This window comes from Dendropsophus ebraccatus, chromosome 2 (assembly GCF_027789765.1).
Source record: "Dendropsophus ebraccatus isolate aDenEbr1 chromosome 2, aDenEbr1.pat, whole genome shotgun sequence".
Taxonomy (NCBI): Eukaryota; Metazoa; Chordata; class Amphibia; order Anura; family Hylidae; genus Dendropsophus; species Dendropsophus ebraccatus.
This window is the reverse complement of record NC_091455.1, coordinates 19,961,515-19,988,130: the sequence shown is the minus strand read 5'-3', so window position 1 is coordinate 19,988,130 and position 26,616 is coordinate 19,961,515. Positions and strand designations below refer to the sequence as shown.

Below are 26,616 nucleotides of genomic sequence, written 5' to 3'. Positions count from 1 at the left end.
CAAATATTTTTGTTGTTGTTGCTGTACAGCACAGTTTTTGGATGCTGTTAAAAATTACAATCTGCAATACCAGACACAACCCAAGAGCAGGTGTGGCGCCGTTTCTAGGAAAAAGAAGCTATTTTTTCCCCGATTCAGGACAACTCCTTTAAGTTGTCCCATTATCACTGATCTTCCAGACAACAGGCCAGACCCCCCCCCCCCCCCCCTCCTGCTAAAAAATTCCCAAAGCTGGAACGGTACAAAGGCGCAGCAGGAGGAGGCCGCTCATTGAGGCACAGATCATCCCGTCCTGAGTAATTGGTATAATGAGATTAATGAGGATATATAGAATTTCAGTACAGCGAGTACAGAACATGGCTGATTTCCTGAGAATTCTTGGTCATTCTTCAGTTAATTTACATAGAGGGCTCAAGGCGAAGAGCCGAGCGACATTCTAACACCATGAGGCACAACACAACAAAAAAAACAGATGCAGCTAATGAAGGGAACTGGTTCATCAACTTACACATAAAAACATAAAAAAAAGGATGAGTAATATAAACTATGATGAATTGGCAGGGAATTCACCCAGCAGCCATGCAAGTCAGAAGGCCTTCAAGGGATCTGTTCTCATATCACAACTTTATATAAGTGACTGGTTAGTAAAGCAGGTGCTGAACGTTTTCTGTGAACCTAGAAGTGAAGGTGAATGGCCACTTCATTACAGCCCATTTAGTGGTCGATTGGATCTACTTTGCCTTTAGAGCCGCAGCGGCTTGCCAGGTCATAGACATTACTAGGTGCAGGAATATCGGTATATCCCTGCGGACAGGATCGCTGTTCACAGTTATCGCATATTAGACGGAAATCCGGACATGTTCAGAACAGTCTCATCTCAGAGATAATTATAGGGTTAAGATGTGAAGATTGTAAAGGCCGAGGAAAGAAAACTCACTGTAATGTTTCTGGTAGCAATCTATGACTATACAACTCTTGTGGATGGTGCATTGTCCTGCTGACAGTGTCCTTCTACCATAGGGGGAACAGCTGCCATGAAGGAATGAACTAGGTCATCGCAATGCTTAGATTATCCCTACTGCTCGAATGTCCATCCACAGGTATAAGAGGAGACAGGGTGCACCAAGAAAACATCCCCCCCCACTATTAGACCTGCTCCACCAGCCTGAACTGTTCACACCAGACAGGAAACAGGCATAAATTCCTGCTGCTTGTGCCAAGTTCTGACCGAATCAAAATGGCACCACAGAGATCTGGAGCCATCTATTTAGGTCATGTTTCTCCACAGACATCTGGATCCATCTGACCAGCCATGTTTCTCCACAGACATCTGGATCCATCTGACCGGCCATGTTTCTCCACAGAGATCTGTATCCATCTGACCGGCCATGTTTCTCCGCAGACATCTGGATCCATCTGACCAGCCATGTTTCTCCACAGACATCTGGATCCATCTGACCGGCCATGTTTCTCCACAGAGATCTGTATCCATCTGACCGGCCATGTTTCTCCACAGACATCTGGATCCATCTGACCGGCCATGTTTCTTCACAGAGATCTGGATCCATCTGACCAGCCATATTCCTCCACAGAGATCTGTATCCATCTGACCGGCCATGTTTCTCCACAAATATCTGGATCCATCTATTTAGGTCATGTTTCTCCACAGACATCTGGATCCATCTGACCGGCCATGTTTCTCCCCAGATATCTGGATCCATCTATTTAGGTCATGTTTCTCCCCAGATATCTGGATCCATCTATTTAGGTCATGTTTCTCCACAGAGATCTGGATCAATCTGACCGGCCATGTTTCTCCACAGACATCTGGATCCATCTGACCGGCCATGTTTCTCCCCAGATATCTGGATCCATCTATTTAGGTCATGTTTCTCCACAGACATCTGGATCCATCTTAACGGCCATGTTTCTCCACAGAGATCTGGATCCATCTGACCGGCCATGTTTCTACACAGAGATCTGTATCCATCTGACCGGCCATGTTTCTCCACAGAGATATGGATCCATCTAACTGGCCATGTTTCTCCACAGAGATCTGGATCCATCTGACCACCCATGTTTCTCCAGAGATCTGGATCCATCTGGCCATCCATGTTTCTCCACAGAGATCTGGATCCATCTGACCATCCATGTTTCTCCACAGAGATCTGGATCTATCTCAACGGCCATGTTTCTCCACTGTTCAGTGATACAATTTTAACTCTTTTGTTGCCGGGAGTCTGCCGTTATGGCCCATCTGTGCTAAGGAGCAATAAGCTGCGTGTTTGGGCACCAGCAATGCATTTGGCTGCAAATTTTCTGTTCCCCAGAAAGATTTCTGACATCCTACTCCGGACTTTTTCAGTGACCTGTTGCTTCCCTCTATGTGAACCCCTTTCCCTTCTTTCCTTGATCTTACCATTCTCCATATACTCTTCATGTAGTTGTAGGAACCCACAATATGGATTCATACTAAAACTGATCACAGGATTTATGCAGCGCTCTGGGGTTACGTGTCTAATATCTATAAGGGAAGATCCAACTATGAAGGGGCAAGCTGACTAATGTATTTTAAGCTTTAGCTTTTGTAATTTAGAAATCCAGAATATTTTATACACTGTCCATATGCAATAAATGTTAATGGTCATGTAAGATACCCATAAACTAGGAAACCATCGCCATCTAGTGGATGTTGTAAGTCATTGCATATCACTCTGCTCACTTATTTTCCCAGCTCTGCTAAAAATGAATAATCTTTTCGATAATAAAATGTGTTTAATGACCATTTACATTGTGAGATGATTCAACTGTACAAAACAAGGCAAGAAAATAGGCCTTAAAATAAATAAACTTCTGATAAATAAAGTAGTCCCTGAATGAAGCGGCCATTATGTCCACTGTGTGCCCGGATAGTGTGATGTGGGGTATTTCCTCTGGGCCTGTGAGGCCAGTTTGTGTCTGAGCTCTCGTACTTCTGACATTAGAGCACGCTCCTTACTCTCCAAATTCTCTCTTCCTCGATCCAGAGAAACTATAGAGACAAAGTGCACTTATAAATGTAAGGAATATATCACCATGGCTCATCTATGTGACAATCCAAGATAAGAGAAAAAAACAGCTAATTTCTTTCAAAAAAAGCGCCACCCCTGTCCTCAGGTTGTTTGTGGTATTACAACTTGGCTGCATTCACTTTAACAGAACTGAGCTGCAAAGCCTGAACCCAAACTGAGCAAAAGAGAAGTGCTGTTGGTGGAAGATAGGGTGCATTTTGTTTCTAGGCCTGAATAACCCTAATAAGCATTCATGCATCAGGCATAGCCTCTACTGCAGCTCCATACAAGACTTTTTGAGAAGTGATACATACAGTGCTAAATGCATTGCAGCTCAAACCACAGTCACCATCTTGCTGTGCAGTAAAGAAGCACAAACCACTGTGTTAAGTCAGTGACGTGATGCCATATGCATCGTGGAAATTTATCAAACCTGGTGTAATGTGAAACTGGCTCAGTTGCCCCTAGCAACCAATCAGATTCCACCTTTCATTCCTCACAGACTCTTTGAAAAATGAAAGGTGGAATCTGATTGGTTGCTAGGGGCAACTGAGCCAGTTTCACTTTACACCATGTTTGATAAATCTCCCCCTATATCTGCATGAACACACCCAAAAAAGTTTGACCAATACCTGGTGTGACGATTACCTCCTTTTTGTGCCTTATGTGGTACTACTAAGAGGAAAAGACTAAACTCCAGTCTACATTATGGGGAAAGAACTCACAATGTGTGGATGAGCTGGAGGAAGAGACGTCATTTAGGCAGACATTCTGTGGTTTGTGCTGCTGAGCTTCTTTATTTCCCTCTGAAGAGCGTAGATTCAAGTCACAAAGCCTGTCTGTAAAACAAAGAAAATACTAACTATGAGCAATGCTGTGACATGGGGGGGGGGGGGGAGTTTATCTCTATCTATCTATCACCAAAAACAGAATCAATTCCTATCATAGAAATAAAATATATGTAAAGGCTTTTGCAAACAGGACACCAGATCTCAGCTGCCTTGATCCAACTGTGACATAAGAGACAGGAAGGAAACAGCTTGTTCATGCAGGCGAATGTCATTCATTCTCTATGGCAGCTGTCAGACACAGTTGACTACAGCATTCAGCTATCCCTGTGGCTTCCATAGAGAAGGAATGAAGCATCAATGTGCATGAGCGTCCTATGGCTCTATGCTGATGGGAGACTTGTGTCTCAGTTCTCCAGATCTTGGGGTGATCTCGAGATCACTGGTGGACAATCCCTTTAGGTTCAGAGTTAGAGTTATAGCAAGTAAACCTTTAATACTGTATACAGACCAGAGCATTCACTCTCGGCCTCCGGCAGGACATCTTCCGGCTGCACCTCCTGCACCAGTCCTGTATGTAGGAACTTCTTCCTCTCTGCATCCAACATAGATTTTGAGAGCTGCTCCGTCTCCAGCTGTGACAGTCTGCTTGATACTTCTGCCCACTGTGGAGGTTATAGAAAGAGGTTACTTTTCATTGTAGAAACCCTCTCCCTATAGTGACCTCTAACAGCAGCTGCATTGTGGGATCAGCACTGCTACACTAAAGCAGGCAGACAAGCAAGGTGACCCTACAATGGGCAGAGAAAATCAGAACTGCTCTTAATGTAAATGGCTGCCGTTCAGCTTCGGGGAGCAGGTCACTGAAAGCAGGAATGGAGATTACTGGCAATGGTGCATATGCTATAGGACTGCCTGCTAAGTGGCTGGGTGATTTAGTGGCAGATATGTATGTGGTTATGGTAAGTTATCCCTCTTGCCTTTCTCGCTTCCAGTTCTTTTATAACGTCACACAACTGCTTCTCCTGCTCTTTAATGCTCTCCGCTAACTTGGCCACGTCTTCATAATGCTTCTCACGCTGCCCATCGTCCTGTTTCTGCTTCTGAAGAGCCTGAAGCTTCCACTCAGTCTCTGAACATAAGCGGTCGGCCTTCGCCAAACTCTCCTCCAGCAGCTGAAAAGAGGAAACAAGGCATCTGATCTATCAATTAATAGGATGTTATTATCCCTCCCACCCCATAATCAGGACTGAGGAGTCGGTAAGCCGCAGCTCTGACTTCAACTCCGAATGAAGACAGGAATACTGTTACACTACTTATGGCTTCTCTATATTATGCTATGTTCACACTACACAAGTCCTGCAGAAATCACGGCCGATGTTACAACGGCCGTGATTTCGGCAGTACTTTCGTAGTGCTGCAGGCTGAGGGAATCCTGGCCGGAGTGTATACACATGGTATACACTGCAGCCGGGATCCCTAGTAGTGCCTTAGAAAACAGACATGTCAGTTTTCTGCGTCCGCTATTAAGTGAATAACGGCCGAAGAAAACCCTGTCAGTGCACACTATGGAGCGAGCGGCTTCGGGGAGTTCTGATGCGGGCACACACTGATGCACCCGCATCAGAACTCAGTGGCGCTAAATGATCTTTTCTGAGACCGGCCATTCCATGACCCGGCCGGGTTATGGAACGGCTGGTCTCATACCTAGTGTGACCATAGCCTCACACAGGATATCTTCATATTACACTGCTGCTCATATACAATCATCCAGGAAGAGAACAGCACAGATCTAAGAAAGAGCTTAGATTGATAGAACATAAACTATATTATTGAAGAACATTTATTAAATTCATATGCTACAATGGGAGTTATGAAATTGGGTGAAGCAGGCGGCTCAGCTGTTTTTGGTTTCACCTGCTATCAGTTCAGAGAGAAAGTAGAGAAGTCCTGTGTCTCCCCCAATAACAAAAGTGAGAAAAATAGGTTAATAAATTATCATGTACTCCTAGTAAAGGGGTTAGACCAATCTAACCTGCTGATAGGACGCCAAGTAGGATGGTATGTCTCCTTCCTCCTCAGCGCCGGTTCCGTGCTGTTAGCAGTGTAATCCTCGGTCCGGAGCACTGCCCCGCCCCCAGAACACCGATCTGGCCTACCCGCTCTATTGATTATTATCAGAAGAAGCAGGCCGGCTTATGGTCTGGGGGCGGGCCAGTGCTCCGGACCGAGGATTACACTGCTAACAGCATGGAACCGCCGAAGAGGAAGGTAAGCGATATACCATCCTACTTGGCGTCCTATCAGCAGGTTAGATTTGTCTAACCTGCTGATAGTTACTCTTTACTAGGAGTACATGATAATTTATTAACCTATTTTTCTCACTCTTGTTATTGGGGGAGACACAGGACTTCTCTACTTTCCCTCTGAACTAATAGCAGGTGAAGCCAAAAACAGCTGAGCTGTCTCTGCTTCATCCAATTTCATAAGGCCCCTATTGCGCACAGGACGCCATCAGCAACCCCTAAGTTTCCCTATAAGACAACAGCAGACACACTTTCCTCATGTAATACACGCTAAATGTGTGCCGTAAAATTAACCTGGCCTAGGACTAAGTCCCTTCATTAATCCTCAGCCTATAGATGTGTTTCCCCACCTGTTTGTCCTTCAGATCGGCCTCGGTCTCCATCAGTCTCCAGAACATCTGCTCTTCCAGGTCGGCCTTCCTCCGGTTAGTATCCAGTTCTCCTTTCACCTCCTGTGTCTCGGCCTCAAGCTCTTTTGCCAATTGCTACAAGAAAAAAAAAAATCTGTTTAACAAAGTAAAAGTCTTGTTCTTATCACTTTGTATTTATGTATAACTTCAATAAAATATTGTAAAAAAAAACAAAAAAAAAAAAAACAAAGTAAAAGTCACAGTCAGAGCAGAAGAGGCCACACGTCCTGCGCGGTTCTACAGCCGCACCTGTTCATAGAAACGTCTCTGAGCTTCCAGCTCCATCTGCCGGATCTCTACATCCTGGACCACAGCGGCCGTCTCCCTCTCCCGCATACACATCTTCCTTTCAATCTCATCGTCCAGACGTCTTAGTTCCATCTTTCTTTGATCCTGCTGATATTTCATAAAGCGTCTCCTGGCGGCCTCCAGCAGCTGAAGTTCCTTCAGTTTGAGTTCTCGCTTTACAGCTGCAAGCCTGGCAGAGATCATATGGCACAAGGGGGGGGGGGTCATTCCACTTGTGTATGTGCAGGAAAAACCCTTTAAGAAGCCCCCTTCCATCTATACCAGAGATAAAAGGAGAGCTGGGGAGTCATGCTGGGGAAGCAAGGCCATGCTAGGAACCTTGACTAAGATGGGAATCCATACTGGAGACCCAAATGGAGATCATGAGTCATTCCAGGGGTCACCAGTGAGATGTAAAACTGTGCTGTAGACTAGGAATGAGATGGAGAGCCATGCTGGGGACTAGGAATGAGATAGGGGGCCATGCTGGGGACTAGGAATGAGATGGGGGGCCATGCCGGGGAGTAGGAATGAGATGGGGAGCCATACCGGGGACTAGGAATGAGATGTGAGCCATGCTGGGGACTAGGAATGAGATGGGGAGCCATGCTGGGGACTAGGAATGAGATGGGGAGCCATGCTGGGGACTAGGAATGAGATGAGGAGCCATGCTGGGACTAGGAATGAGATGGGAGCCATGCTGGGGACTAGGAATGAGATGGGGGGGGGCATGCTGGGGACTAGAAATGAGTGATACAGGCTTGGTATAAGGAATAAGACAGGTAGAATAGCTGAGGACTATGATTCAGGCAGCAATTAATGCCAGCTGTCTTTATTCATGTAGTGATTTCTATTACTAATTTCTATTCCTTGGACACTGGTGAATGGTAGTGGGCAGGAGAGGCCCCAATAAACCAGTGTCCTCACTAGAGATGACTAAACTTTGAGTACGCTCTGGTTCGTCTAAACCAAACTCTCGGCATTTGATTACGAGTGGCTGAAGAAGTTGATTGCAGTCCTAGGGAGTGTGGGAAAATACGGATACAGCCTGTGGCCTATGACTGTATCCATGTTTTCCAGGGCTGCCTCCAACTTCTTAAGCCACCGGTAATCAAATGCCGAGCCAGAGTGTATTTGAGGTCTGCTCATCTCTAGTCCTCACTAATAGTCAGTGGGGCTGTTTAAAGTGAAATCCAGAAATACTTCCTCTTTTAGTCAGGCCTTATATATAACACATGGGAGCCAGACCAAGGTGCTCCAACCTCTACCCAAAGCTAAGGCTGACCATATACAGGTTATGCTCTTTCACCTGGTCCCCTCTTGTACTCACATGCATATCAAACTAGGCTAAATCTACATTGCTATGTAGGAGTAGGCAGTCCGCCCATAGAATAAAGGAGGGCTCTGCCTTATGGCAGGTCACGTCCTGATGTGATGTCCGGATCTTTTACCTTTGCCTCTGCTGCAGGAGTCTCTGTTCCTCCTCAATGAGGAGCTGACGTCTCTTCTGTTCTGCTCCTCGGAGCAGCTCTTGTTGCTGGTACCAGGCTTCATCATCGGCTCGACGTCTCAAAGCCTCGGCCTCCATCTCATGGGATATTTGCCTGCAGATGACACACGAGGTTTAGGAGAGGATAAAATACATCAGACTATAAATACTATATGTTAAAGAGGTAGTTCAGCCCCCCCCCCAAAAAAAAAACCTTTCAGATCAATGGATGCCAGGGGGTGCCTAAGATTTTCATTTTACTTCTATTAAAAATCTCCAGTCTTCCAGTACTTACCAGTTTCTGTATGTCCTGCAAGAAGTGGTGCATTCATTCCAGTCTGACACAGTGCTCTCTGCTGCCACCTCTGTCCATGTCAGGAACTGTCCAGAGCAGGAGAGGTTTTCTATGGGGATTTGCTGCTGCTCTGGACAGTTCCTGACATGGACAGAGGTGTCAGCAGAGAGCACTGTGTCAGACTGGAGAGAATACACTTCCTGCAGGACATACAGCAGCTGATAAGTACTGCAAGGCTTGAGATTTCTTAATAGGAGTAAATTACAAATCTCTGGTTTATTTGAAAGTGTTTTTTTTTGCTGAACTGCCCCTTAAATGGGGTTTTCACATCTTATAACCTAAATCTCCTCCTCTGACCTGTGAGGTTATAGATGTGTATATACTCATGTATACTGACTGGCGCTCTTACCTCTCTCGTAGATACTCCAGCTCCTCCTGCCGGAGCCGCTCCCGCTCTTGGCTCTGGTAATCCACAATGAATTTGGGGTACTTGTTGTATATGGGATACTGCCCCTTAGTGAGGGGCAAAAACTCATTCAGGAGGTGTTGGGGGTGGATTTCGGACGGCGTGGCGTCCATAACGTGGTAGGCTTCTTTAATCATTGCGTTGATGTCCAGGTTATTCCGGTGATGGAAAAAATACTAAAGAAAAAAAAAACTGCGATAAGACTTTTCACCAGCACGATAAGACTATGAGGGAGATTTATCAAACATGGTGTAAAGTGAAACTGGCTCAGTCGCCCCTAGCAACCAATCAGATTCCACCTTTCATTTTCCAAAGAGTCTGTGAGGAATGAAAGGTGGAATCTGATTGGTTGCTAGGGGCAACTGAGCCCGTTTCACTGTACGCCATGTTTGATAAATCTCCCCCCTATGATTATGGCACTGGGCCTGTTCACACAGAGAAGAAATAAAGATTCACTGACCTCAAAGTCTTCTCTCTGGTTGCAGTGCAGTAATGGAGAGCGAGAGCAGAGGATATAGGCCACCACTGCCATCAGCAGGAAGGCCGGGGGATTGGAGAACACATTGTCAAAGAGCTTCAGCCATTCTTCTCTTGTTAAAACCTCAGAAAATAAAGTTTCAAGCAGAGGCCACGCATATACCTGCACAGGAGGGACAGTGTTACCCAGAATCACACAGCAATGACTGGACGTCCTGGTCCATAGACAGTTATATACTTGTGTATAGGAGCAGTATTATAGGAGGACAGGTGGACTAGGCGGGCGCGTACACCTCCAGAACGACGTTTCACGCCCTTATGGCGCTTCTTCCTGCCGGGAAAGTCACCTGACCTTGGGGAGGGGTGTGTTTAAATAGCATCACCAAGTCGTAAATCAAAACAGTGAAGAAACAGGTAAACAACACTATCATAGGTGGTTGTTATAGTCATTGCGCTCATTTAGTCCCAGCGGTCCCACTGTGTTTAATTTGGAGATCCAGAACACTTCTCTGGCCAGAAGCAGTCTATGCCAGTCACTACCATCTGCTGGGGTTTTAACTCTTTCTAAACCCAAGTACTGTATGCAGTTGGTGTCACCTTTATGGGCCGTGCAGATGTGCTAGATGAGACGCGGCACACCTTTACCTGACCTGACTGAGTACATGTGCTCTTTGAAGCGAATCCACATCTTTCTTTTAGTTTTTTTACATTGGAAAAACTAAAAGAAAGATGTATATAGGAGCAGTATTATAGTAGTTATATTCCTGTATATAGGAGCAGTATTATAGTAGTTATATTCTTGTATATAGGGGGCAGTATTATAGTAGTTATATTCCTGTATATAGGAGCAGTATTATAGTAGTTATATTCTTGTATACAGGAGCAGTATTACAGTAGTTATAATCTTGTATATAGGAGCAGTATTATAGTAGTTATATTCTTGTATATAGGGGGCAGTATTATAGTAGTTATATTCTGGTATATAGGAGCAGTATTATAGTAAGTTATATTCCTGTATACAGGAGCAGTGTTACAGTAGTTATAGTCCTGTATATAGGAGCAGTATTATAGTAGTTATAATCTTGTATATAGGAGCAGTATTATAGTAGTTATGTTCTTGTATATAGGGGCAGTATTATAGTAGTTATGTTCTTGTATATAGGAGCAGTATTATAGTAGTTATATTCTTGTATATCGGAGCAGTATTATAGTAGTTATATTTTTGTATATAGGAGCAGTATTATAGTAGTTATATTCTTTTATTTAGGAGCAGTATTATAGTAGTTATATTCTTGTATATAGGGGCAGTAATATAGTAGTTATATTCCTGTATATAGGGGGCAGTATTATAGTAGTTATATTCATGTATATAGGAGCAGTATTATAGTTTTTTGTATGCTTGAACACACGACTTGCAGCTGACAATACCACAGATAGAAATATACATGTAAGTTTCTCCTTCAGTCTATATACAACACCTAAAGAATTAATGACTAAGAATGCATACATACAATGACATATCGGGTGCAGGCTTTACTGGTTACCTGTGATGTGACGTCATACTTTACAAAGTGCTGGAGAAGCTCCTTGTCATGATGCGCCAAAACGTTCTCCACCATGCCAAGAATGTTGATTGGAGGATTTGGAAAATATTCAAACCAATGCTGACACCAATTGGCTAGCAAGAAAAAAGTATTAAAGTCTTACCAAATAATCAACTCAATAATAACTCAATACAAATGTTCAAGGGGGTTATAAGGTTTACACTATTCAATGGTCAGGGTGGGGGGCGGCTACAAGGACACAGTATGTAATTTCACCTGTGGTGGAAAGTCGGAGTTTACAGCAACAGCTTAAGTTCATAAGGCCTTACACAGTACATGGACATCTGTTATCTTCATGAAATAATTCAAGTTTTTTTTTAATTTTTTTTAAATTCTTGCCCTCACTGCAGGCTGCCACATACACTTACCAATACTGATCAGTGTCCCGTGATCCTACTGTGCTGCTCGGATCCCACTGGCAGTGACGTCACTGCTCTTCTGCCCCCTCTACTGATGGCCAGAAGTCAGGGTCTCCAATTGATCTCTTATGAGAGCGCTCTCTTAGAGATGCACTGGAGACCCTGACTTCCGGCCTCCTGAGTTGCAGAGCTGAAGCAGGCTGCAGTACAGGCCGGAAAGTCTCTAGCGCCACATCTGTACACGCCCGCCAGAGCCGCTCGCTCCATAGTGTGCACTGACAGGGTTTTCTGCTAGCCGCAATTTATTGAATAGCGGCCACAGAAAACTGACATGTTAGTTTTCTACGGCGCCGCTGGGGATCCCAGCCTGAGCGTATACTACATGTGTATGTGTATATGCTCCGACCGGGATTCCATAGAAGGCAAAGTAACGTATTTTTCTATTAAGCACGGCCGTTGTTGCAATCGGCAATAACGGCCGTACTTTTAGGAAAATATTTGTTGTGTTTACATAGCCTTAGTATACAAAACTAAGAACTTGATGTGAATCCAGGGATTAACATGAAACTCCCTCTGAGAGCTGAAGATATGGCCATAGGTATATAGACCAGAGGTGCACAACCTATGACCCTCCACCTGCTGCACAACTACAACTCCCTTTGGCTGTCTAGGCAGGATGGGAATTGTAGTCCATCAATAGGTGGAAGGCCGCAGGCTATGAACTCCTGATCTAGATAGACATTCATGTCCCTACTTGCACAGCTACGAAGACACTTTGGTGTGACTTACACTGCATAAGATTAAGGCGACAGGCCATCCCTGACTTTCCCCTGTACATAAAACGAATAATCTTACTTATCACGGTGGCCACAACTTCGAAGCAGATGAGCTGGTTGTTCTGAAAAAGTTTTACAAATGGAAACGCCAGGAGGGGCAGATACTTTGTTTCTCCGAATATGGCAGACCAATGGGCCAATGTAGAGAGAGTCCTGGTGAGCAAACAGAAAGACGGAGAGCTTACATCTACAATGCATATAGTCAGAGCAATGATGCAAGCCCGAATCATTGTACAACTCATGGGCCGTTTTAGGAAAGCAAGAAGTTTAAAGGGATTATCTAACATTAGAAAAACATGGCCACTTTCTATCAGAGACAGCACCGCTCTTGTCTCCAGGTCAGGTGTGGTATGCAATTAGGCTCCATTCACTTCAATGGAACGGAGTTGCACAGCCCCACCCAAACGAGAGACAAGAGTGGTGCTGTCTCTGGAAGAAAGTGACCAAGTTTTTATCTTCTAAGCTCAAGAGTCAAAGAAGCTGGGCTGAAATGCAGCATGCATACCCCCCACCCTTCTCTGCTCTGCATGACTGGGGTACAAGACCCAGCAGGACTAAGGTGGAGGATAGATGGAGGAAGGAGGCTTGCATGCTGAAGCTCCACCTGGCAATTGCTGGCTACAATTAAAGCTTATATGAAAAACATGATTTTATAACTTTGCAATGAGATAAGGAACAGATATCTATGTCTGAAACTCTGATTATGATAAAGAGCCAACAGATTCCCTAAAAATATCTTGTTGTCTTTTATTAAAGGGGTTTACAGGATATAAAAAAAAAAAAAAAAAAGTAGTACAGCTACTTTCTTGCAAAAACAGCACCCTGTCCTCAGGTTGTGTGTGGTTTTAAAATTCATCTCTATTTGCATCAATGGAACTGAGCTGAAATACCACACCCAAACCTAGGACAAGAGCGGTGCGGTTTCAGGAACAAAGCAGCCATGTTTTTCTAAGCCTGTATAACCCCTTTAAGGTCTCCGGTGTTTATTGCTGGGCCCTGATACAACCAGCATTCTCATTCTCACCTCTGTAAGACTCTTAGGAGCTTGGTGCTCTTGAGTGGGTATTCCTGGTGAAGCAGCAAGTACTGGGGATGTGTGCCCTTGTCGGTGAGGCTGCTGAAGGCGGCATGGTTCTCAGGTAGCTGAAGCAGCGAACGCCAGATGAACATTCTGCAGGAAGAACAATGGAACATTTTTATTAAAGTATTATATTGCCCCCCAAAAGTTACAAAAATCACCAATATACACTTATTACGGGAAATGCTTATAAAGTGATTTTTTTCCCTGCACTTACTACTGCATCAAGGCTTCATTTCCTGGATAACATGGTGATGTCACTTCCTGGATAACATGGTGATGTCACTTCCTGGATAACATGGTGATGTCACTTCCTGGATAACATGGTGATGTCACGACCCGACTCCCAGAGTTGTGCGGGCTGTGGCTGCTGGAGAGGATGATGGCAGGGGGACACTGAGGGACACAGGGCAATGGAGGGACACTGAGCATCCCTCTGCCATCATCCTCTCCAGCAGCCACAGCCCGCACAGCTCTGGGAGTCGGGTCGTGACATCACCATGTTATCCAGGAAGTGACATCACCATGTTATCCAGGAAGTGACATCACCATGTTATCCAGGAAGTGACATCACCATGTTATCCAGGAAGTGAAGCCTTCATGCAGGGGAAAAAAGTACTTTATGTGCATTTCCCGTAATAAGTGTATACTGATGATTTGTATAACTTCTGGGGGCAATACAATACTTTAATAAAAAATTTCACCGGATTTCTCCTTTAAAGGGGTCATTTATCTTTCAGATCAACTGGTGAAAAAAAATGCCAGAGATTTGTCATTTACTTCTATTAAAAAAAATCTCCCGTCTTCCCAGTGCTTATCAGCTGCTGTATGTCCTACAAGACTATTGGACAGGTGACCATTTGTTTAGGGCAGGACCGAGGACCTCCCGATTAGATTAGGCCACATATAAGGAGGAGGTGACCATAGAAGGGTTGATAGTAATTCTTCCTGAGGACGCAGGGAAACATGTTGAAGGGGCTAAAGGCAGATTTTAAATAGCAACAGCACACTGCTCCACCATATACAGTTACATAGAGCTGGTTTGGTCCTACTGCATATGGTTTATACGGTAGCAGTGTTTGTTGTGTTTTTAATATTTTCTTTTTACCACTTGATACATAGATTTTATTCGTATGTGGTGTATAATGTATAGTAAGTGCATAAACCTGAAAAAACAGCCGCAGTTTGTAGATACAGGATGAAACTGCAGATCCCTATAATGCAGTAGCGTAGTACAACAGGCTAGAATAGAGAAGCAGGGCTGCTATCAGAGGTCTGTGTGGTCACATGAAAGCAATGGGGAAGGGGTGTGTGTTCAGCATGGACCAATCAGGACTGACAGAGACTGCAGAGAGCATGAAGGAATGAGCAGGACAGATGTGGGCACATACATGCAGCACTCTCTGTCCGGGGAGAGAGGGGTTACAGCTATGGAGTGATTACCCCCACAGTCCTGTCCCCTGATGCAAGCCCCAGCCTGAAGTGGATCTGCTATGATTTGGAAGGTGAAGGAGACTTCCTGGGTCAGAGAACAGTGCTGTGGACCCAGCTATGCAGGCCTTGCCCCTCTCCCACTCGCGCTCCCACCCAGTACAGGGAACTCTTAAACCAAAGCAATGCTCTTAAACCAAGTCACAATTGTGAAAAAATGTGAGCTCTTAAACCAAAACGCTCTTAAACCAAGTTACTCTTAAACCAAGGTACTACTGTATATTGTATTTGTAACCCCCGGCCGCAACTGGAGGGTCAAGTATATTTTGTTCTGCAGGAAGTGGTGTGTTCTTTCCAGTCTGACACAGTGCTCTCTGCTACCACTTCTGTCCATGTCAGGAACTGTCCAGAGCAGGAGAGGTTTTCTATAGGGATTTGTTACTGCTCTGGACAGTTCCTGACATGGACAGAGGTGGCAGCACTGTGTCAGACTGGAAAAAATACACCACTTCCTGCAGGACCTACAGCTGCTGATAAGTACTGGAAGACTGGAGATTATTTAATGGAAGTAAATTACAAATCACTGAAACTTTCTGATTAGAAATAAGTTGTTTTATTTGCTAAACTACCCCTTTAAGATATGATGATAACAAGAACACCATGAAGCCCTGATGATGCATATACCTGTACTTTGCTGGATATTCTCCAAAACCTTTCAGTATGGCTCGAAGCCGCTGCTTGCTCAGGCCGCTCGGTAACTCATTCTGCAGTAATACATGCAAAGATTTTAATAAACTGGGATCACAAGGTTGTATTCTATAAGACAGGGATGGGGAACCATTGGCCCTCCAGCTGTTGCAAAACTACAATTCCCATCATGCCTGGACAGCCTATGGCTGTCCAGGCATGATGGATATTGTAGTTTTGCACCTTTTTATGAGCAGTTGCACCTCTTTGTTATCGGACGCGTTACACTCCTCAGGCTGCAGATACTTAGTCTTCACCACTTCTTGCTTGGACTTCCAGGGCCGACAAGGGCGTCCGCTGGAAACATTCACTTTCTCGGTGGTGGTCCCGGACTTATTGGCGGTAGAGTCCTTGTCTTTTGTTAAATCCACGACCTTTACTAGAGGAGGCGGGGGCTGCCATAAAGAACACAGCACAGGGATTAGTTATCAATAGCACAAAGGATCATAGGAAAAAGACGTGGGTGACCTTGGTCCTACCTTATTGAGTTCTTTGGTCAATGCCTGGACGCTGTAGAGGTTGATGCTGCCATTTTCCATAATACTGGCGATGTATCGACCATTGGGACTTACGGACGATGTCATTATGCCGTCATCGTGGCTTCCGATGTCAAACACCAATTTACACGTCTGAATATTGATGAATCTCATTATCCCATCTTGGCTGAGAATGCCTAGAACCTACAAATACGCACATGTGATATTCAGGGGATGTCTGACCGTTTAACCCATTAATGCTCAGTGCCGTACATGTATGATCAAGGGGAGGTATAAAGAAAGCTCAGGAGATGAGTTTGTGTCATACTCGCTTATCAGCAGCCAACACTCACTGATTATGACTGACATCAGTGATCACACTGATGTCTGTCATTTAAAAAGTATTAGTCATGAAAAAATACTCGACATGTCAAATGTTTCGATCAGTCGAGGTCTGAGTGTTCACATCACAAGCAATCAGGAGAACGTGCGGAGAGAAGTCCGTGCCCCGCGCAGTCTTACCCGGCTCTGACCTGGGCGGCTACAAAATGTATGTCTATGCAGGAAAGACTGAGATTTCTCCTTTTTTCAAATCTATTCCTGGCTTTGGCTTCAAAAATCTGTCAGATAAAGCTGTCTGTATAAAGGCGTCATAAGTCTATTTGGTCGGAAAATGGCACAGAACCAGAGATTGACACACTCCTTCACCAGTGTTTTTTCCATGGCAGCGACCATTTAACCACCTAAATGCCATGATTTACAGCAACCATGGCATTTACTTAAATCCCTCAATGACCTGTCATTCACTCTGTCTGGTACCCGGTCGGCACCTTTACAACATGATTGCAGGGCATCAGTTAGTTACTATGGCTGCCAGAGGCCTTCAATAGATCTCTGTACCTACCCTCGTAATTTTGCTAGCAACGATCTAACTGATCACTGCTATGCAATAGGAAAACATTGCTCAGTATAAGCAATCCAAAGATAGTTTATAATAGTTAGTTAGTTAAAGAGTGTAAAAAAAGAAAAGAAAAAAAATGTCTATAAAAATATTTAAAACAACCTTCCCTAAAAAGACCTCTAATCTTCCCAGTTTCCAAATAAAAAAAAAAGTAAGTAAAAATGTAAATATATTTCTTATCGCCGCAGGTGGAAGTGTCCAAACTATTAAAATATAACATTAACAACCCTGAAGAGTAAACATATATAAAAAAAACAATTATGTTATAAGGGTCAGAATAGAACAATTCAGACCCTGCAGAATATGGAGAACATGGCACTTTCACTCTAAAAAGCACTATAAAAAAAAACAAAAAACTGTAAATTATAGCCAATATCTAACCCAGTGAAGGACCTGAGTCACATGACCTGCAGGTCCTGAAACTTAGTGTGAAGCAATTGGCCTGACAACAGAGTAGAAGAAGGGAACACAAAGCTGTAAGTGCTGTATCTATGTGTGTGTACGTACTGTGGGTGTCTGAGTCAATTCAGTTTTTGCCTCAGGCAGCAGAAAAACTAGAATCGGTCCTGAATGAGGGAAAAGCCTGGCCGGAGTCACTGACCTGGCTGGAGCCACCATCAAAGTTATCAGGAAGAAACTCCAGCTGACGCACGCTGCGCACCGTACTGGGCATCTGGATAATCCGGAATAATTGTTTGGAGCTCAGGCACCACAAATGCAGATTATTGGATTTTCCTCCAGCTGCCAACATCTTCCCATCCCTGCGGGAGAAACACAGAGAAGATCATCACAATGTGTCTACTCCTCAACCAGTTAGAGCTACTTACTTATGGAACTATAAGGCATATACAAACTTTATACAGGGAAATTAGAATCACTATGATGAAGCAAAAACTATTTTAAGGACCTTCACTAGGATAGTATTCCCCAACCTGAGGCTGTTCAGCTGCTGCTGCACCACTACAACTCTCAGCATGCCCTGACAGCCTTTGTCCTTGGTAGTGGTGCAATAGCCAGAGAGCCTCAGGTTAAGGAAAATTGGTCTGGGGACAATACCTTGTAATGGCAAAAGCTTTATACTGGAAAACAGGTCCGCTCTCCGGAGCTGGCAGCTGGTATTTGCAGGTCAGGGTATCACTTTCCCATGCAAAGATGGAATTGTCCTTGAAGCAACTCAGGATTGTATTACTCAATGGAAGGAAAAATACCTGGAAAAATAAATCACACACTGCATTAGTGAATTATAATTAAAAAAAACAACAAAAAACACGGTGGGCACTGGTCATGAGTACATAAATCCAGCAGATGGCGCTCACACACACATAGTCTCACCTCTTGCTTATATACTCTGCAAAGTAGATAAGGGAGGAAAATGCCATTTTTACTCTGTAAATATTCAATGGACAAATCTCTAGTCGTGACTGAGGCCCCTAAGGCTGAGTCTAGGCTTCCAGAAGTGGCTCAGTCAGTCCCTTTTTCGTAGTTTAGTCAGATTTGACAGTTCTGTCAGCACTATTCTGCCTATGGACACCACAACGGAACCCAAGAGACCTTATTAATAGTCAATGGTGCCAGACGGATCCGGCAATGCCACGCCAGAACTATTTGGCTTTTATGTCCACGTCGCTAAATAATTACATAACGCATAAGATGTATTTTGTATTAGATAATTTTTTGTATTTTATTTTTATCCATTTTTAATTCAATTCAGGGATTACAGTTTAGCATTTTTTTATTACAATGTATTACTTAATCCCATATGTAATATGTTATGATCTATGCCAGGGGTAGGGAACCTTGGCTCTCCAGCTGTTGCAAAACTACAACTCGCATCATGCCTGGACAGCCAAAGCTTTAGCTTTGACTGTCCTGGCATGATGGGAGTTGTAGTTTTGCAACAGCTGGAGAGCCAAGGTTTCCTACCCCTCATCTATACAGTTTGCTGCTGTTAGTGCAACCCGACCTCAGGTTTATTGCATGGTGTTATTTTTCATGAAATGTAGGGGAGAATTCTTTGATTCCTGTTGTGTATTTGACGCTCTATCAATGCAGTTATTGATAAGGATATGCACAATTTAATAGGGCTAACCCACCGGCTGGCAATCCGACATGTTTTCTGCTCAGAATATGCAACAAGCCACTTATCCACCCATAAATCCAATGTACAGTGAAAATAAACGTGCACATATCCCTGTGAGAGACATATTACAATGCAGAATAGAACCTCTCCTGATTGCACAGGATTCCTACAATCCCTGATCACGTCCTCTTTGATCATGCTGAGGTACATCATAAGCATAAGGATCGGGGGTTAATAATATCTGAGAAATCAGAGATGATTTATATCCTTGATGCGGCTCCGTACTTCTGGTCCTCATCTAGAGACTTATATCACACATGAGCCCACAGGGCCCGACTTTGACTTATCACACAACGCAGCCGCCCAGCAAGACATGGAAGTCTCTAGAGAATGTAGCTTGCAGCTAATCTGAGCCATAATATACATGAGCTGTGACACATGACGTCCTTCGATACTACTTGTATATATAGGTGTCTGTATAATTATATGTGAAGAAACAAACACCAACTTGGTGATGCATATAGACATGTTACACACTCACTTTCTGTATCCCTACTGACTGGCGAACGTTCAGCTTCCTCTTTCTCTGGAAGGTATCCAGATCCCAGAGCTGCGCGGTCTCGCTGGACGTGGTGACTGCATAGCGCCCCGATCCGTGTACAGAGATGGATGTGACGGTCGAATCGTGTCCTCGCATCCAGCTCACCAGCTCTTTGTTGTCTGAAAACCAATGCAATGGAGATCAGTACAATGATCAATATGTATCAACTGTATATATCAATGAAGAAGAACCCAGTGACATGCTGCACAATGTATCTTGTACCTGTGTCAAAACACTTTACAGAATAATCCGCCAAGGCCACAAGGAATTCTGATTTCCTATGTAGATTGAAGGCCAGAGCGGTGCAGGCCTGCAGGGTTCTCTGCACCAGATCGAACCTAAGAGAAAAATGTAGCGGGGGGGGGAAAGAGTGAGGGGGAGCATGAACAACGGGGCAGTCCAGCACATGCACCGCACCTATAGCAATTACAGAAACAGCCGGGTGTGAGTCCTTAGCTGCCATAGAGTTATATGAACAAAGTCTCTCACCTGTTTCTGTTGAGGTTAAAAAGAAAGATACTTCCCAAGTGATCTCCAGCAAGGAAGCAATCTCCAGAGCTGTCAAATGCAACCTGTAAAAATCGCATTGTTTTGGCCTGGGAACCTGCAGCTCCATGGACTAAATTCACTATAATCCTGCAAAAAAAATAAAAATAAAATAATAATAATAATAATAATAATAATAAATGATAAGTACATGCACATAATAAGATCTTACGGATCGAAATGCATCAGCTGTATGTACTCTGTTTTTTATTGTTGAGCTTCAATAAAATTATTTGTTGAATCTTCTCTTATATGTAGTAAGGGTACGTCAGATTTGATGCATAAATTTCACCGGCTGGAAATCTGTCCCACACACGTGAATGGGTTTGTTTCTGCAGCCAATGCATGGATTTCTGCTAACCCCATTCATGTGTATGGGCTCTTTGCCACTTAATGTGAGTCTGTGGGAGCATCTCAGTAGAGTTTAAGATTGGCTGATGCTTCTCTGACATCTGTTGTCAGGGAGAGTCGGGAGAACCCCACACACATGGGGGTTGGTCTTTTCCCAACAAAAATGAATGGGTTTGGTCAGCAGATACTTGAATGGTTGGTCCACTAACAGCACTGCAAGCTACTATAGAAACACAGAAGATTGTTGGCAGAAAGAGACCATTTGGTCTGCCCTTATACTATTCTATTATTTTCATCTTCCTCCTCTTGGGATAGATATATGTTTATCCCAGGCAGGTTTACATCCACTTACTGTAGATTTACCAATCACATCACAGCATTACAAAACTACAATTTCCATCATACGTGGACAGCCAGAGTATCCAGGCATGATGGGAATTGTAGTTTTGCAACAGATGGAGGGCCGCAGGTTGTGCACCACTGGTATACCCCTCGCATTCACATAAATGCTTGTCAGTAGTGTTGAGAGAACCTGTCAAACTGTTCGGGTTTAGAAACGTTTTCTAAACCTGAACACTCAGCATTTGATTTGAAGTTGGAAGCCGCCCTGCCAGGAAAACATGGATAGTGTAACCCTGTTTTCCAGGACTCCCTAGGGCAGAATCCAACTTCTGCAGCCACAGGGAATCAAATGCTGCACACTGGGGTTCAAAGAACCTTGCTAAAACCAAACAGTTTGACAAATCCACTCAACACTAACATAGTTGCCATAGTTTTTCCAGGGACACTTTAGCGTTGACAAGAGGTGTGGCTTATTGTCAGTGTGGTCTGTGTGTGGGTGTGGCTTGTCCTCCATCTTTTTTCAGAATTTTACAGTCAAAACAATACAAAGGGAGCATTACACACCCCTGTATCAGGTCCCCTGCCTGTATAATATACACCCCTAGTCCTAGTATATAACACACCCCACTATCAGGTCCTAGTATATAACATACCCCACTATCAGGTCTCAGTATATTATACACCCCACTATCAAAGTTTAACCCCCCCCCCCTTTCCAGCAGTCTCCAAATAATATAGCCCCCTGCCCAGCAATCCCCATATAGTATAGTCAACCCCCTGTCCAGCAGCCTCCATTTAATATAGCCGCAAGTCTATAAGTCTCCATATGATATAGTCACCCCTACAAAAAAAAAAACAGATACTCACCTGATCAATCACTCCCAAGCAGCTGCCCTCTCTTCCTGTCGGCGTCTAATCAAAGAGCTTCCGATGCAGGCTGCGTGAAGCACAGCCTACAATGGAATTTTTCTTCATCTCGGCGGCCTCTGCACCATCCCCTGGCACTCACTCACCCGGGCCCAAAGCTCCCCCCCTGTCCGGTGATCACCTGACCACTGCTAGGGGGCAACAGTAGGGGGCCACACTGGGACATGTGGCCCCTATAGGTGTCCCCTAGCAGTGGCCAGGTGATCACCAGACAGGGGGGAGCTTGCAGCCAGGTGAGGGTGAGTAAGTGCCATGGGGAGGTTGGTGGTGCAGGGGCCGTCCAGCCAGGTGATCATTGGATTGCGGGGAGCTTGTGGCCAGGCGACAGAGAGGGTGAGGTTGGTTGTGCAGGGGCCCGCTGTCTGCAATCTGTGCATCGCCCGGAGTGGTGGAGGTACGCTGCGGAGTGCTGATAGCGGTGCAGACTGCTGAGCGAGTGGATCACGCGCCCACGGCTGTTGGCATACTGGCTGTGGTAGAAACGGCCCTGTTTAAAGTACTCATTAGGAGTGCTTGGCGGCAGGGGCAGGACTTCCCGGGACTGTCTCCTGAAAACTGGGACTGTTGGCAACTATGCACTAATCGCCAGACAGCGTCCTCCTTCACACATCAGTATGTGCCCCATAATGCATGGTCCAGCCCAGGTATAATACTTCACGTGCCACCAGCAACCAAGGACCGTACACTTGTAAAGGGGTCCGCACCGCATTGGCCTATAGACTTTAAGAGGTCCTATACCATAGGTGTCAAACTCAGGCCCTCAAGGCATGATGGGAATTGTAGTTTTGTAACAGCTGGAGGGTTAAAGGTTCCCCATCCCTGCTGTATTGTCTGCAATTGCAAATATATGTAAGGGGCCATATTACTTCTAAAAGAAGTGATTTTTTGCAAGATCCCTTTAAGTATATGGTGTCCTATACAGCTGACACAGACTGATGGAGGTTATCTGTCAGTGAATGGAACCATATGCACCATAAATCTGTTGGAGGCTTATATACGCACCCGTCAGTAGTCGCTGGCGTCGGCTTCCTGTGCCAGATCTTCCCCGTCTCTTTGCTTCCCAGGTCTGTAGTCTGCATGGTGTCAGATGATGCAGGACGGGTGGCAATGAGCTGCAACAAGACAGAACAAGCACATAAGTCTATGCAAATGACTCCTTTTTTGCTATTCATCCTTGTAGCACTGCAAAACTACAACTCCCAGCATGCACTGACAGCCGAAGGCTGTCAGTGCATGCTGGGAGTTGTAGTTTTGCAACAACAGGTTGGAGAACACTATTATTATGGGTCAGTGAGGTGCATTACAAGGGTCCTATAGACACTACAGCAGCTGGGAGCACAATATATGATATCTGCCTGTGCCCTGGTGCATTATAACGTTATTACAGCTATACAGCTCGTGCATAGTGTGCCCTGTGTACAGTACCTGGTCTTGCAGCAGTTGTGAGGACACTTGGCAGTCATATAAGTGCAGCTACATAGGAATGTGAGTGGAGACGACTAGCCCCGCCCACTCCCCGGACGCTATTACACCTGTACAGTCGCCGGGCAGCGCAGCGGGAAGGTAAGCCACGCCCCCTGATATAAACGTCCATTCAGTCTACTCAGCACCGCTTGGCATCTTGGGTAATTCTCATAAACTACGCGTGACGTTGGGCTAACCGTTACAACCATAGAGAGTGGGAGACGTATGGGAAGGCTGTCACGTACGCGCGTCTCTTCAGGGACGCCATCTTAACTGCGGGTAAATTGCCAGTACTATAGATGTCTATAAGTAATGTTGCAGTATGAGGGGGGAGACTAATAAGATTTAAGAAGAGTAAGAGTGGTTTTGCTCATTTTAGGTCTTGAGAAATTAAATTTAGATTATAATTGGTTGCTATTGGCAACTACATGTGTGGTGTCTGCAGAGCCAGGACTCTTAGGGTGCCTTTACAGAGAGAGTTTTATCTGACAGATTTTTGAAGCCAAAGCCAGGAATAGATTTGAAAAAAGGAGAAATCTCAGTCTTTACTTTATTATCTGGTTTCCGTCTTGAGTCTGTTCCTGGCTTTGGTTTCAAAAATCTGTCAGTTAAATGAATAAAGACAACCTTAGAATGAATAGTGGCCTAAATACAACAGAAACAGTAATATAAATGCTTTTCTAATAATGTAAAGACGTGAAGTTATAAAGTCCACATGGTCAGCTTAGGTAAATAAAATTAGGTAATAAAAATTGCCTGTCCTGCACAATTCATGTGAGTTCATTGATGCGATATATATGAAATATATAAGAAACCCCTACTAAAGCAATCATTATCGGCAAGTATACCTGCCAAAAACTGAGTGCTTCTTTAAAACTGGGCGAGGAACAGCCAAACTCTGCTACATATGTGAGGTTGTGGAAGATGGTGTCATGTTATTGATTATACACCATGGTAAGACTGAGAAAAGTAACAAGAGACAAGGTTTTTGAGGATAAAAAGATTTTGAAGCAGACTGCGGAATCTGTTGGCGCTATACAAATAAATATCATTTTTTTTATTATCATTACTATCATATTATTATTTTAAAGTGTAATTATCATTTAAAAAAAACTCCTGACACGTTGCTATAGATCGGTCGAGGTCCGGCTGCTGAGACCCCCGCTGATCTGAAGATTGCAGAAGCAATCAGCAGCACACACTCTGTCCCTTTATCTCTGGGCGATCGGCATTATAATAGAAGCCTATGGAACTTCTGGTATACGGAGATGCCAAAAGTTCCATAGGCTCCCATTATAATTCCGCAGACTGCTCGTATTAGCAGTTACTGCAGAGGTGAAGGGGCAGAGCGAGCACTGCTGAGCGTGTCATTCTAGCAATCGGCGGGGTTCTCAGTAGCTGGACCTCGACTGATACAAACCTTGTTTTAAATCATAGTTACACTAAGGGGACCTGTCACCCCGGCTGCCGGGGTGAAGCCCACCCGACCCCCAGTGGAGCCCCTTATACTTATCCCCCTTTCAAAGTCCTGGTCCCGGAGGCTGTCCCGTACAGTCATTCTCTATGGGCGTCGGACTCATCTCTGGTGAGCACGCGCATGGCTTCCGACAGGGATTTCTTGCTGACGGGATGCGGTCCGGGACCGCGACTTTAAGGAAGTTATAGGGGTACTCTGACATTTTTTTAAAATGAGCTGGTGTCAGAAAGTTATATAGATTTGTCATTTACTTCTATTTAAAAATCTCCAATCTTCCAGTACTTATCAGCCGCTGTATGTCCTGCATTAAGGGGTGTGTTCTTTCCAAGCTGACAGGGGTGCTCTCTGCTGACATCTCTGTCCAGAGCAGCAGAAAAATCCCATAGAAAACCTCCCCTGCTCTGGACAGTTCTTGACATGGACAGAGGTGGCAGCAGAGAGCACTGTGTCAGACTGGAAAAAATACACCACTTCCTGCAGGACATACAGCAGCTAATAAGTACTGGAAGACTGGAGATTTATAAATAGATTTGTAAATTACAAATCTTTATAACTTTCTGTCAACAACTGATTTAATAAAGAAACAAAAAATGCCAGAGTGCCCCTTTAAAGTGAATGTATCACTAAAGTGAAGTAGTACATTCACTTCAGCAGGCTATGTGTGTGTATGTCTGCGTGCGCGCGCCATGGCTGCAGCAGGCTGGGTGTGTGTGTGTATGTGTATGACCTGGTTGTTGCCCACACGTAGTTACTAGTGGCGCTGTCCATTTTTCAAATTGCTAGCAGGTGGCAGTGGGGCCAATTTGAAAAATGGACGGCGCCACTGGATCTATACACTGGCGACAACCCGGTCAGATAAAAGAATATTATTTGGTGATGTGGTACATTTGCCTTTACTGAAATATAGTGACAACCAAGGAGGTGAATCAGGCTGTGGCACTTGAGACGCTTAGCTCCACCTTCTTGACACTTAAAAGTGACTTTATAAGTCTGGCACCCACCATCATCTCCAGTAAATGTACAATGGACTTTATACCCATCCAGCAGTGTGCAGATAACAGCTTCTCTCTCTACTCTTGATGCCTGTTCCTTGTATAACTTGTCCAGCGTTCACCTTTTCTCTAAGATTTTTTTTTATCTAAATCAAAGAAACCCAGAAAGAAGGAATGTCTTCACCGTCCGGTTTTGCTCATTCTCACCAGGTCTAGCCTTGACTTGTTTGCACTATACATTTCTGCAGAATTGTTTCCTGGTGCAGATTACCCTGTAAGCGCTGCGGCTCTGCCCACGATGAATATGTTTTTAAAGGGCCATAAGCAAATAAAGCTAAAGGAGCTATTCTAGTTTTGGCAAATAAAGACATAAATTGTATCACAAAAACTTTTACAATTTTTAAATAAACAAGAAAAAAAAATGCTTCATGCTATACAAGCTAAAGTGTAATATGCAGATATCCAGTGTAATATAGAGAAGGAGGAGGAGAAGCCATAAGTAGTGTAGCAGTAACCTATGTCTTTAGTGTGGTGTTTTCTCTCTGGGAGAAGATAGTGTGTTTTTCTTTAGTGTGCTATGGCTGCAGCAGGCTGTGTATGTGTGTGTGTATGTGTGTTTGCTATGGCTGCAGCAGGCTGTGTGTGCTCTATGGCTGCAGCAGGCTGTATGTGTATGTGTGTGCTACGGCTGCAGCAGGCTGTGTTTGTGTGCCATGGCTGCAGCAGGCTGTATGTATGTATGTATGTATGTATGCTATGGCTGCAGCAGACTGTG

General features: G+C 44.4%; 1 protein-coding gene across 2 annotated transcripts; it reads right to left on the bottom strand.

Annotated features, from left to right (window-relative positions):
• Positions 1-2,778: 2,778 nt before the first annotated feature.
• On the bottom strand, positions 2,779-23,558 carry TBC1D31 (TBC1 domain family member 31). 2 transcript variants are annotated; one of them, XM_069959829.1, is made up of 22 exons: positions 23,334-23,558; positions 22,911-23,020; positions 20,232-20,378; positions 19,965-20,080; positions 19,683-19,861; positions 18,118-18,269; positions 17,663-17,822; positions 16,104-16,304; positions 15,828-16,019; positions 15,562-15,641; positions 13,393-13,539; positions 12,388-12,521; positions 11,114-11,247; positions 9,553-9,732; positions 9,036-9,268; positions 8,294-8,446; positions 6,804-7,032; positions 6,495-6,629; positions 4,819-5,013; positions 4,350-4,503; positions 3,776-3,889; positions 2,779-3,031 (listed from the first exon to the last, which is right to left on the bottom strand). In XM_069959829.1, the coding sequence occupies exons 2-22, from the start codon at positions 22,985-22,987 to the stop codon at positions 2,889-2,891; spliced, it is 3,255 nt and encodes a 1,084-aa protein (XP_069815930.1). In that variant the 5' UTR covers positions 22,988-23,020; positions 23,334-23,558; the 3' UTR covers positions 2,779-2,888. The 2 variants fall into 2 exon arrangements, with proteins under 2 accessions (XP_069815930.1, XP_069815931.1); XM_069959830.1 differs by having other exon boundaries at positions 23,441-23,558.
• Positions 23,559-26,616: the final 3,058 nt, after the last annotated feature.

Bases quoted from the DNA above. Each gene is read 5' to 3' on its own strand.
- TBC1D31 (XM_069959829.1), bottom strand. From the start codon at position 22,987: ATGCAGACTACAGACCTGGGAAGCAAAGAGACGGGGAAGATCTGGCAC. The intron at 19,862-19,964 runs GTACAAGATACA...ATTGGTTTTCAG, and splicing joins TGTAAAGTGTTTTGACACAG to ACAACAAAGAGCTGGTGAGC. The intron at 9,269-9,552 runs GTCAGTGAATCT...TTTTTTCTTTAG, and splicing joins ACCAGAGAGAAGACTTTGAG to TATTTTTTCCATCACCGGAA.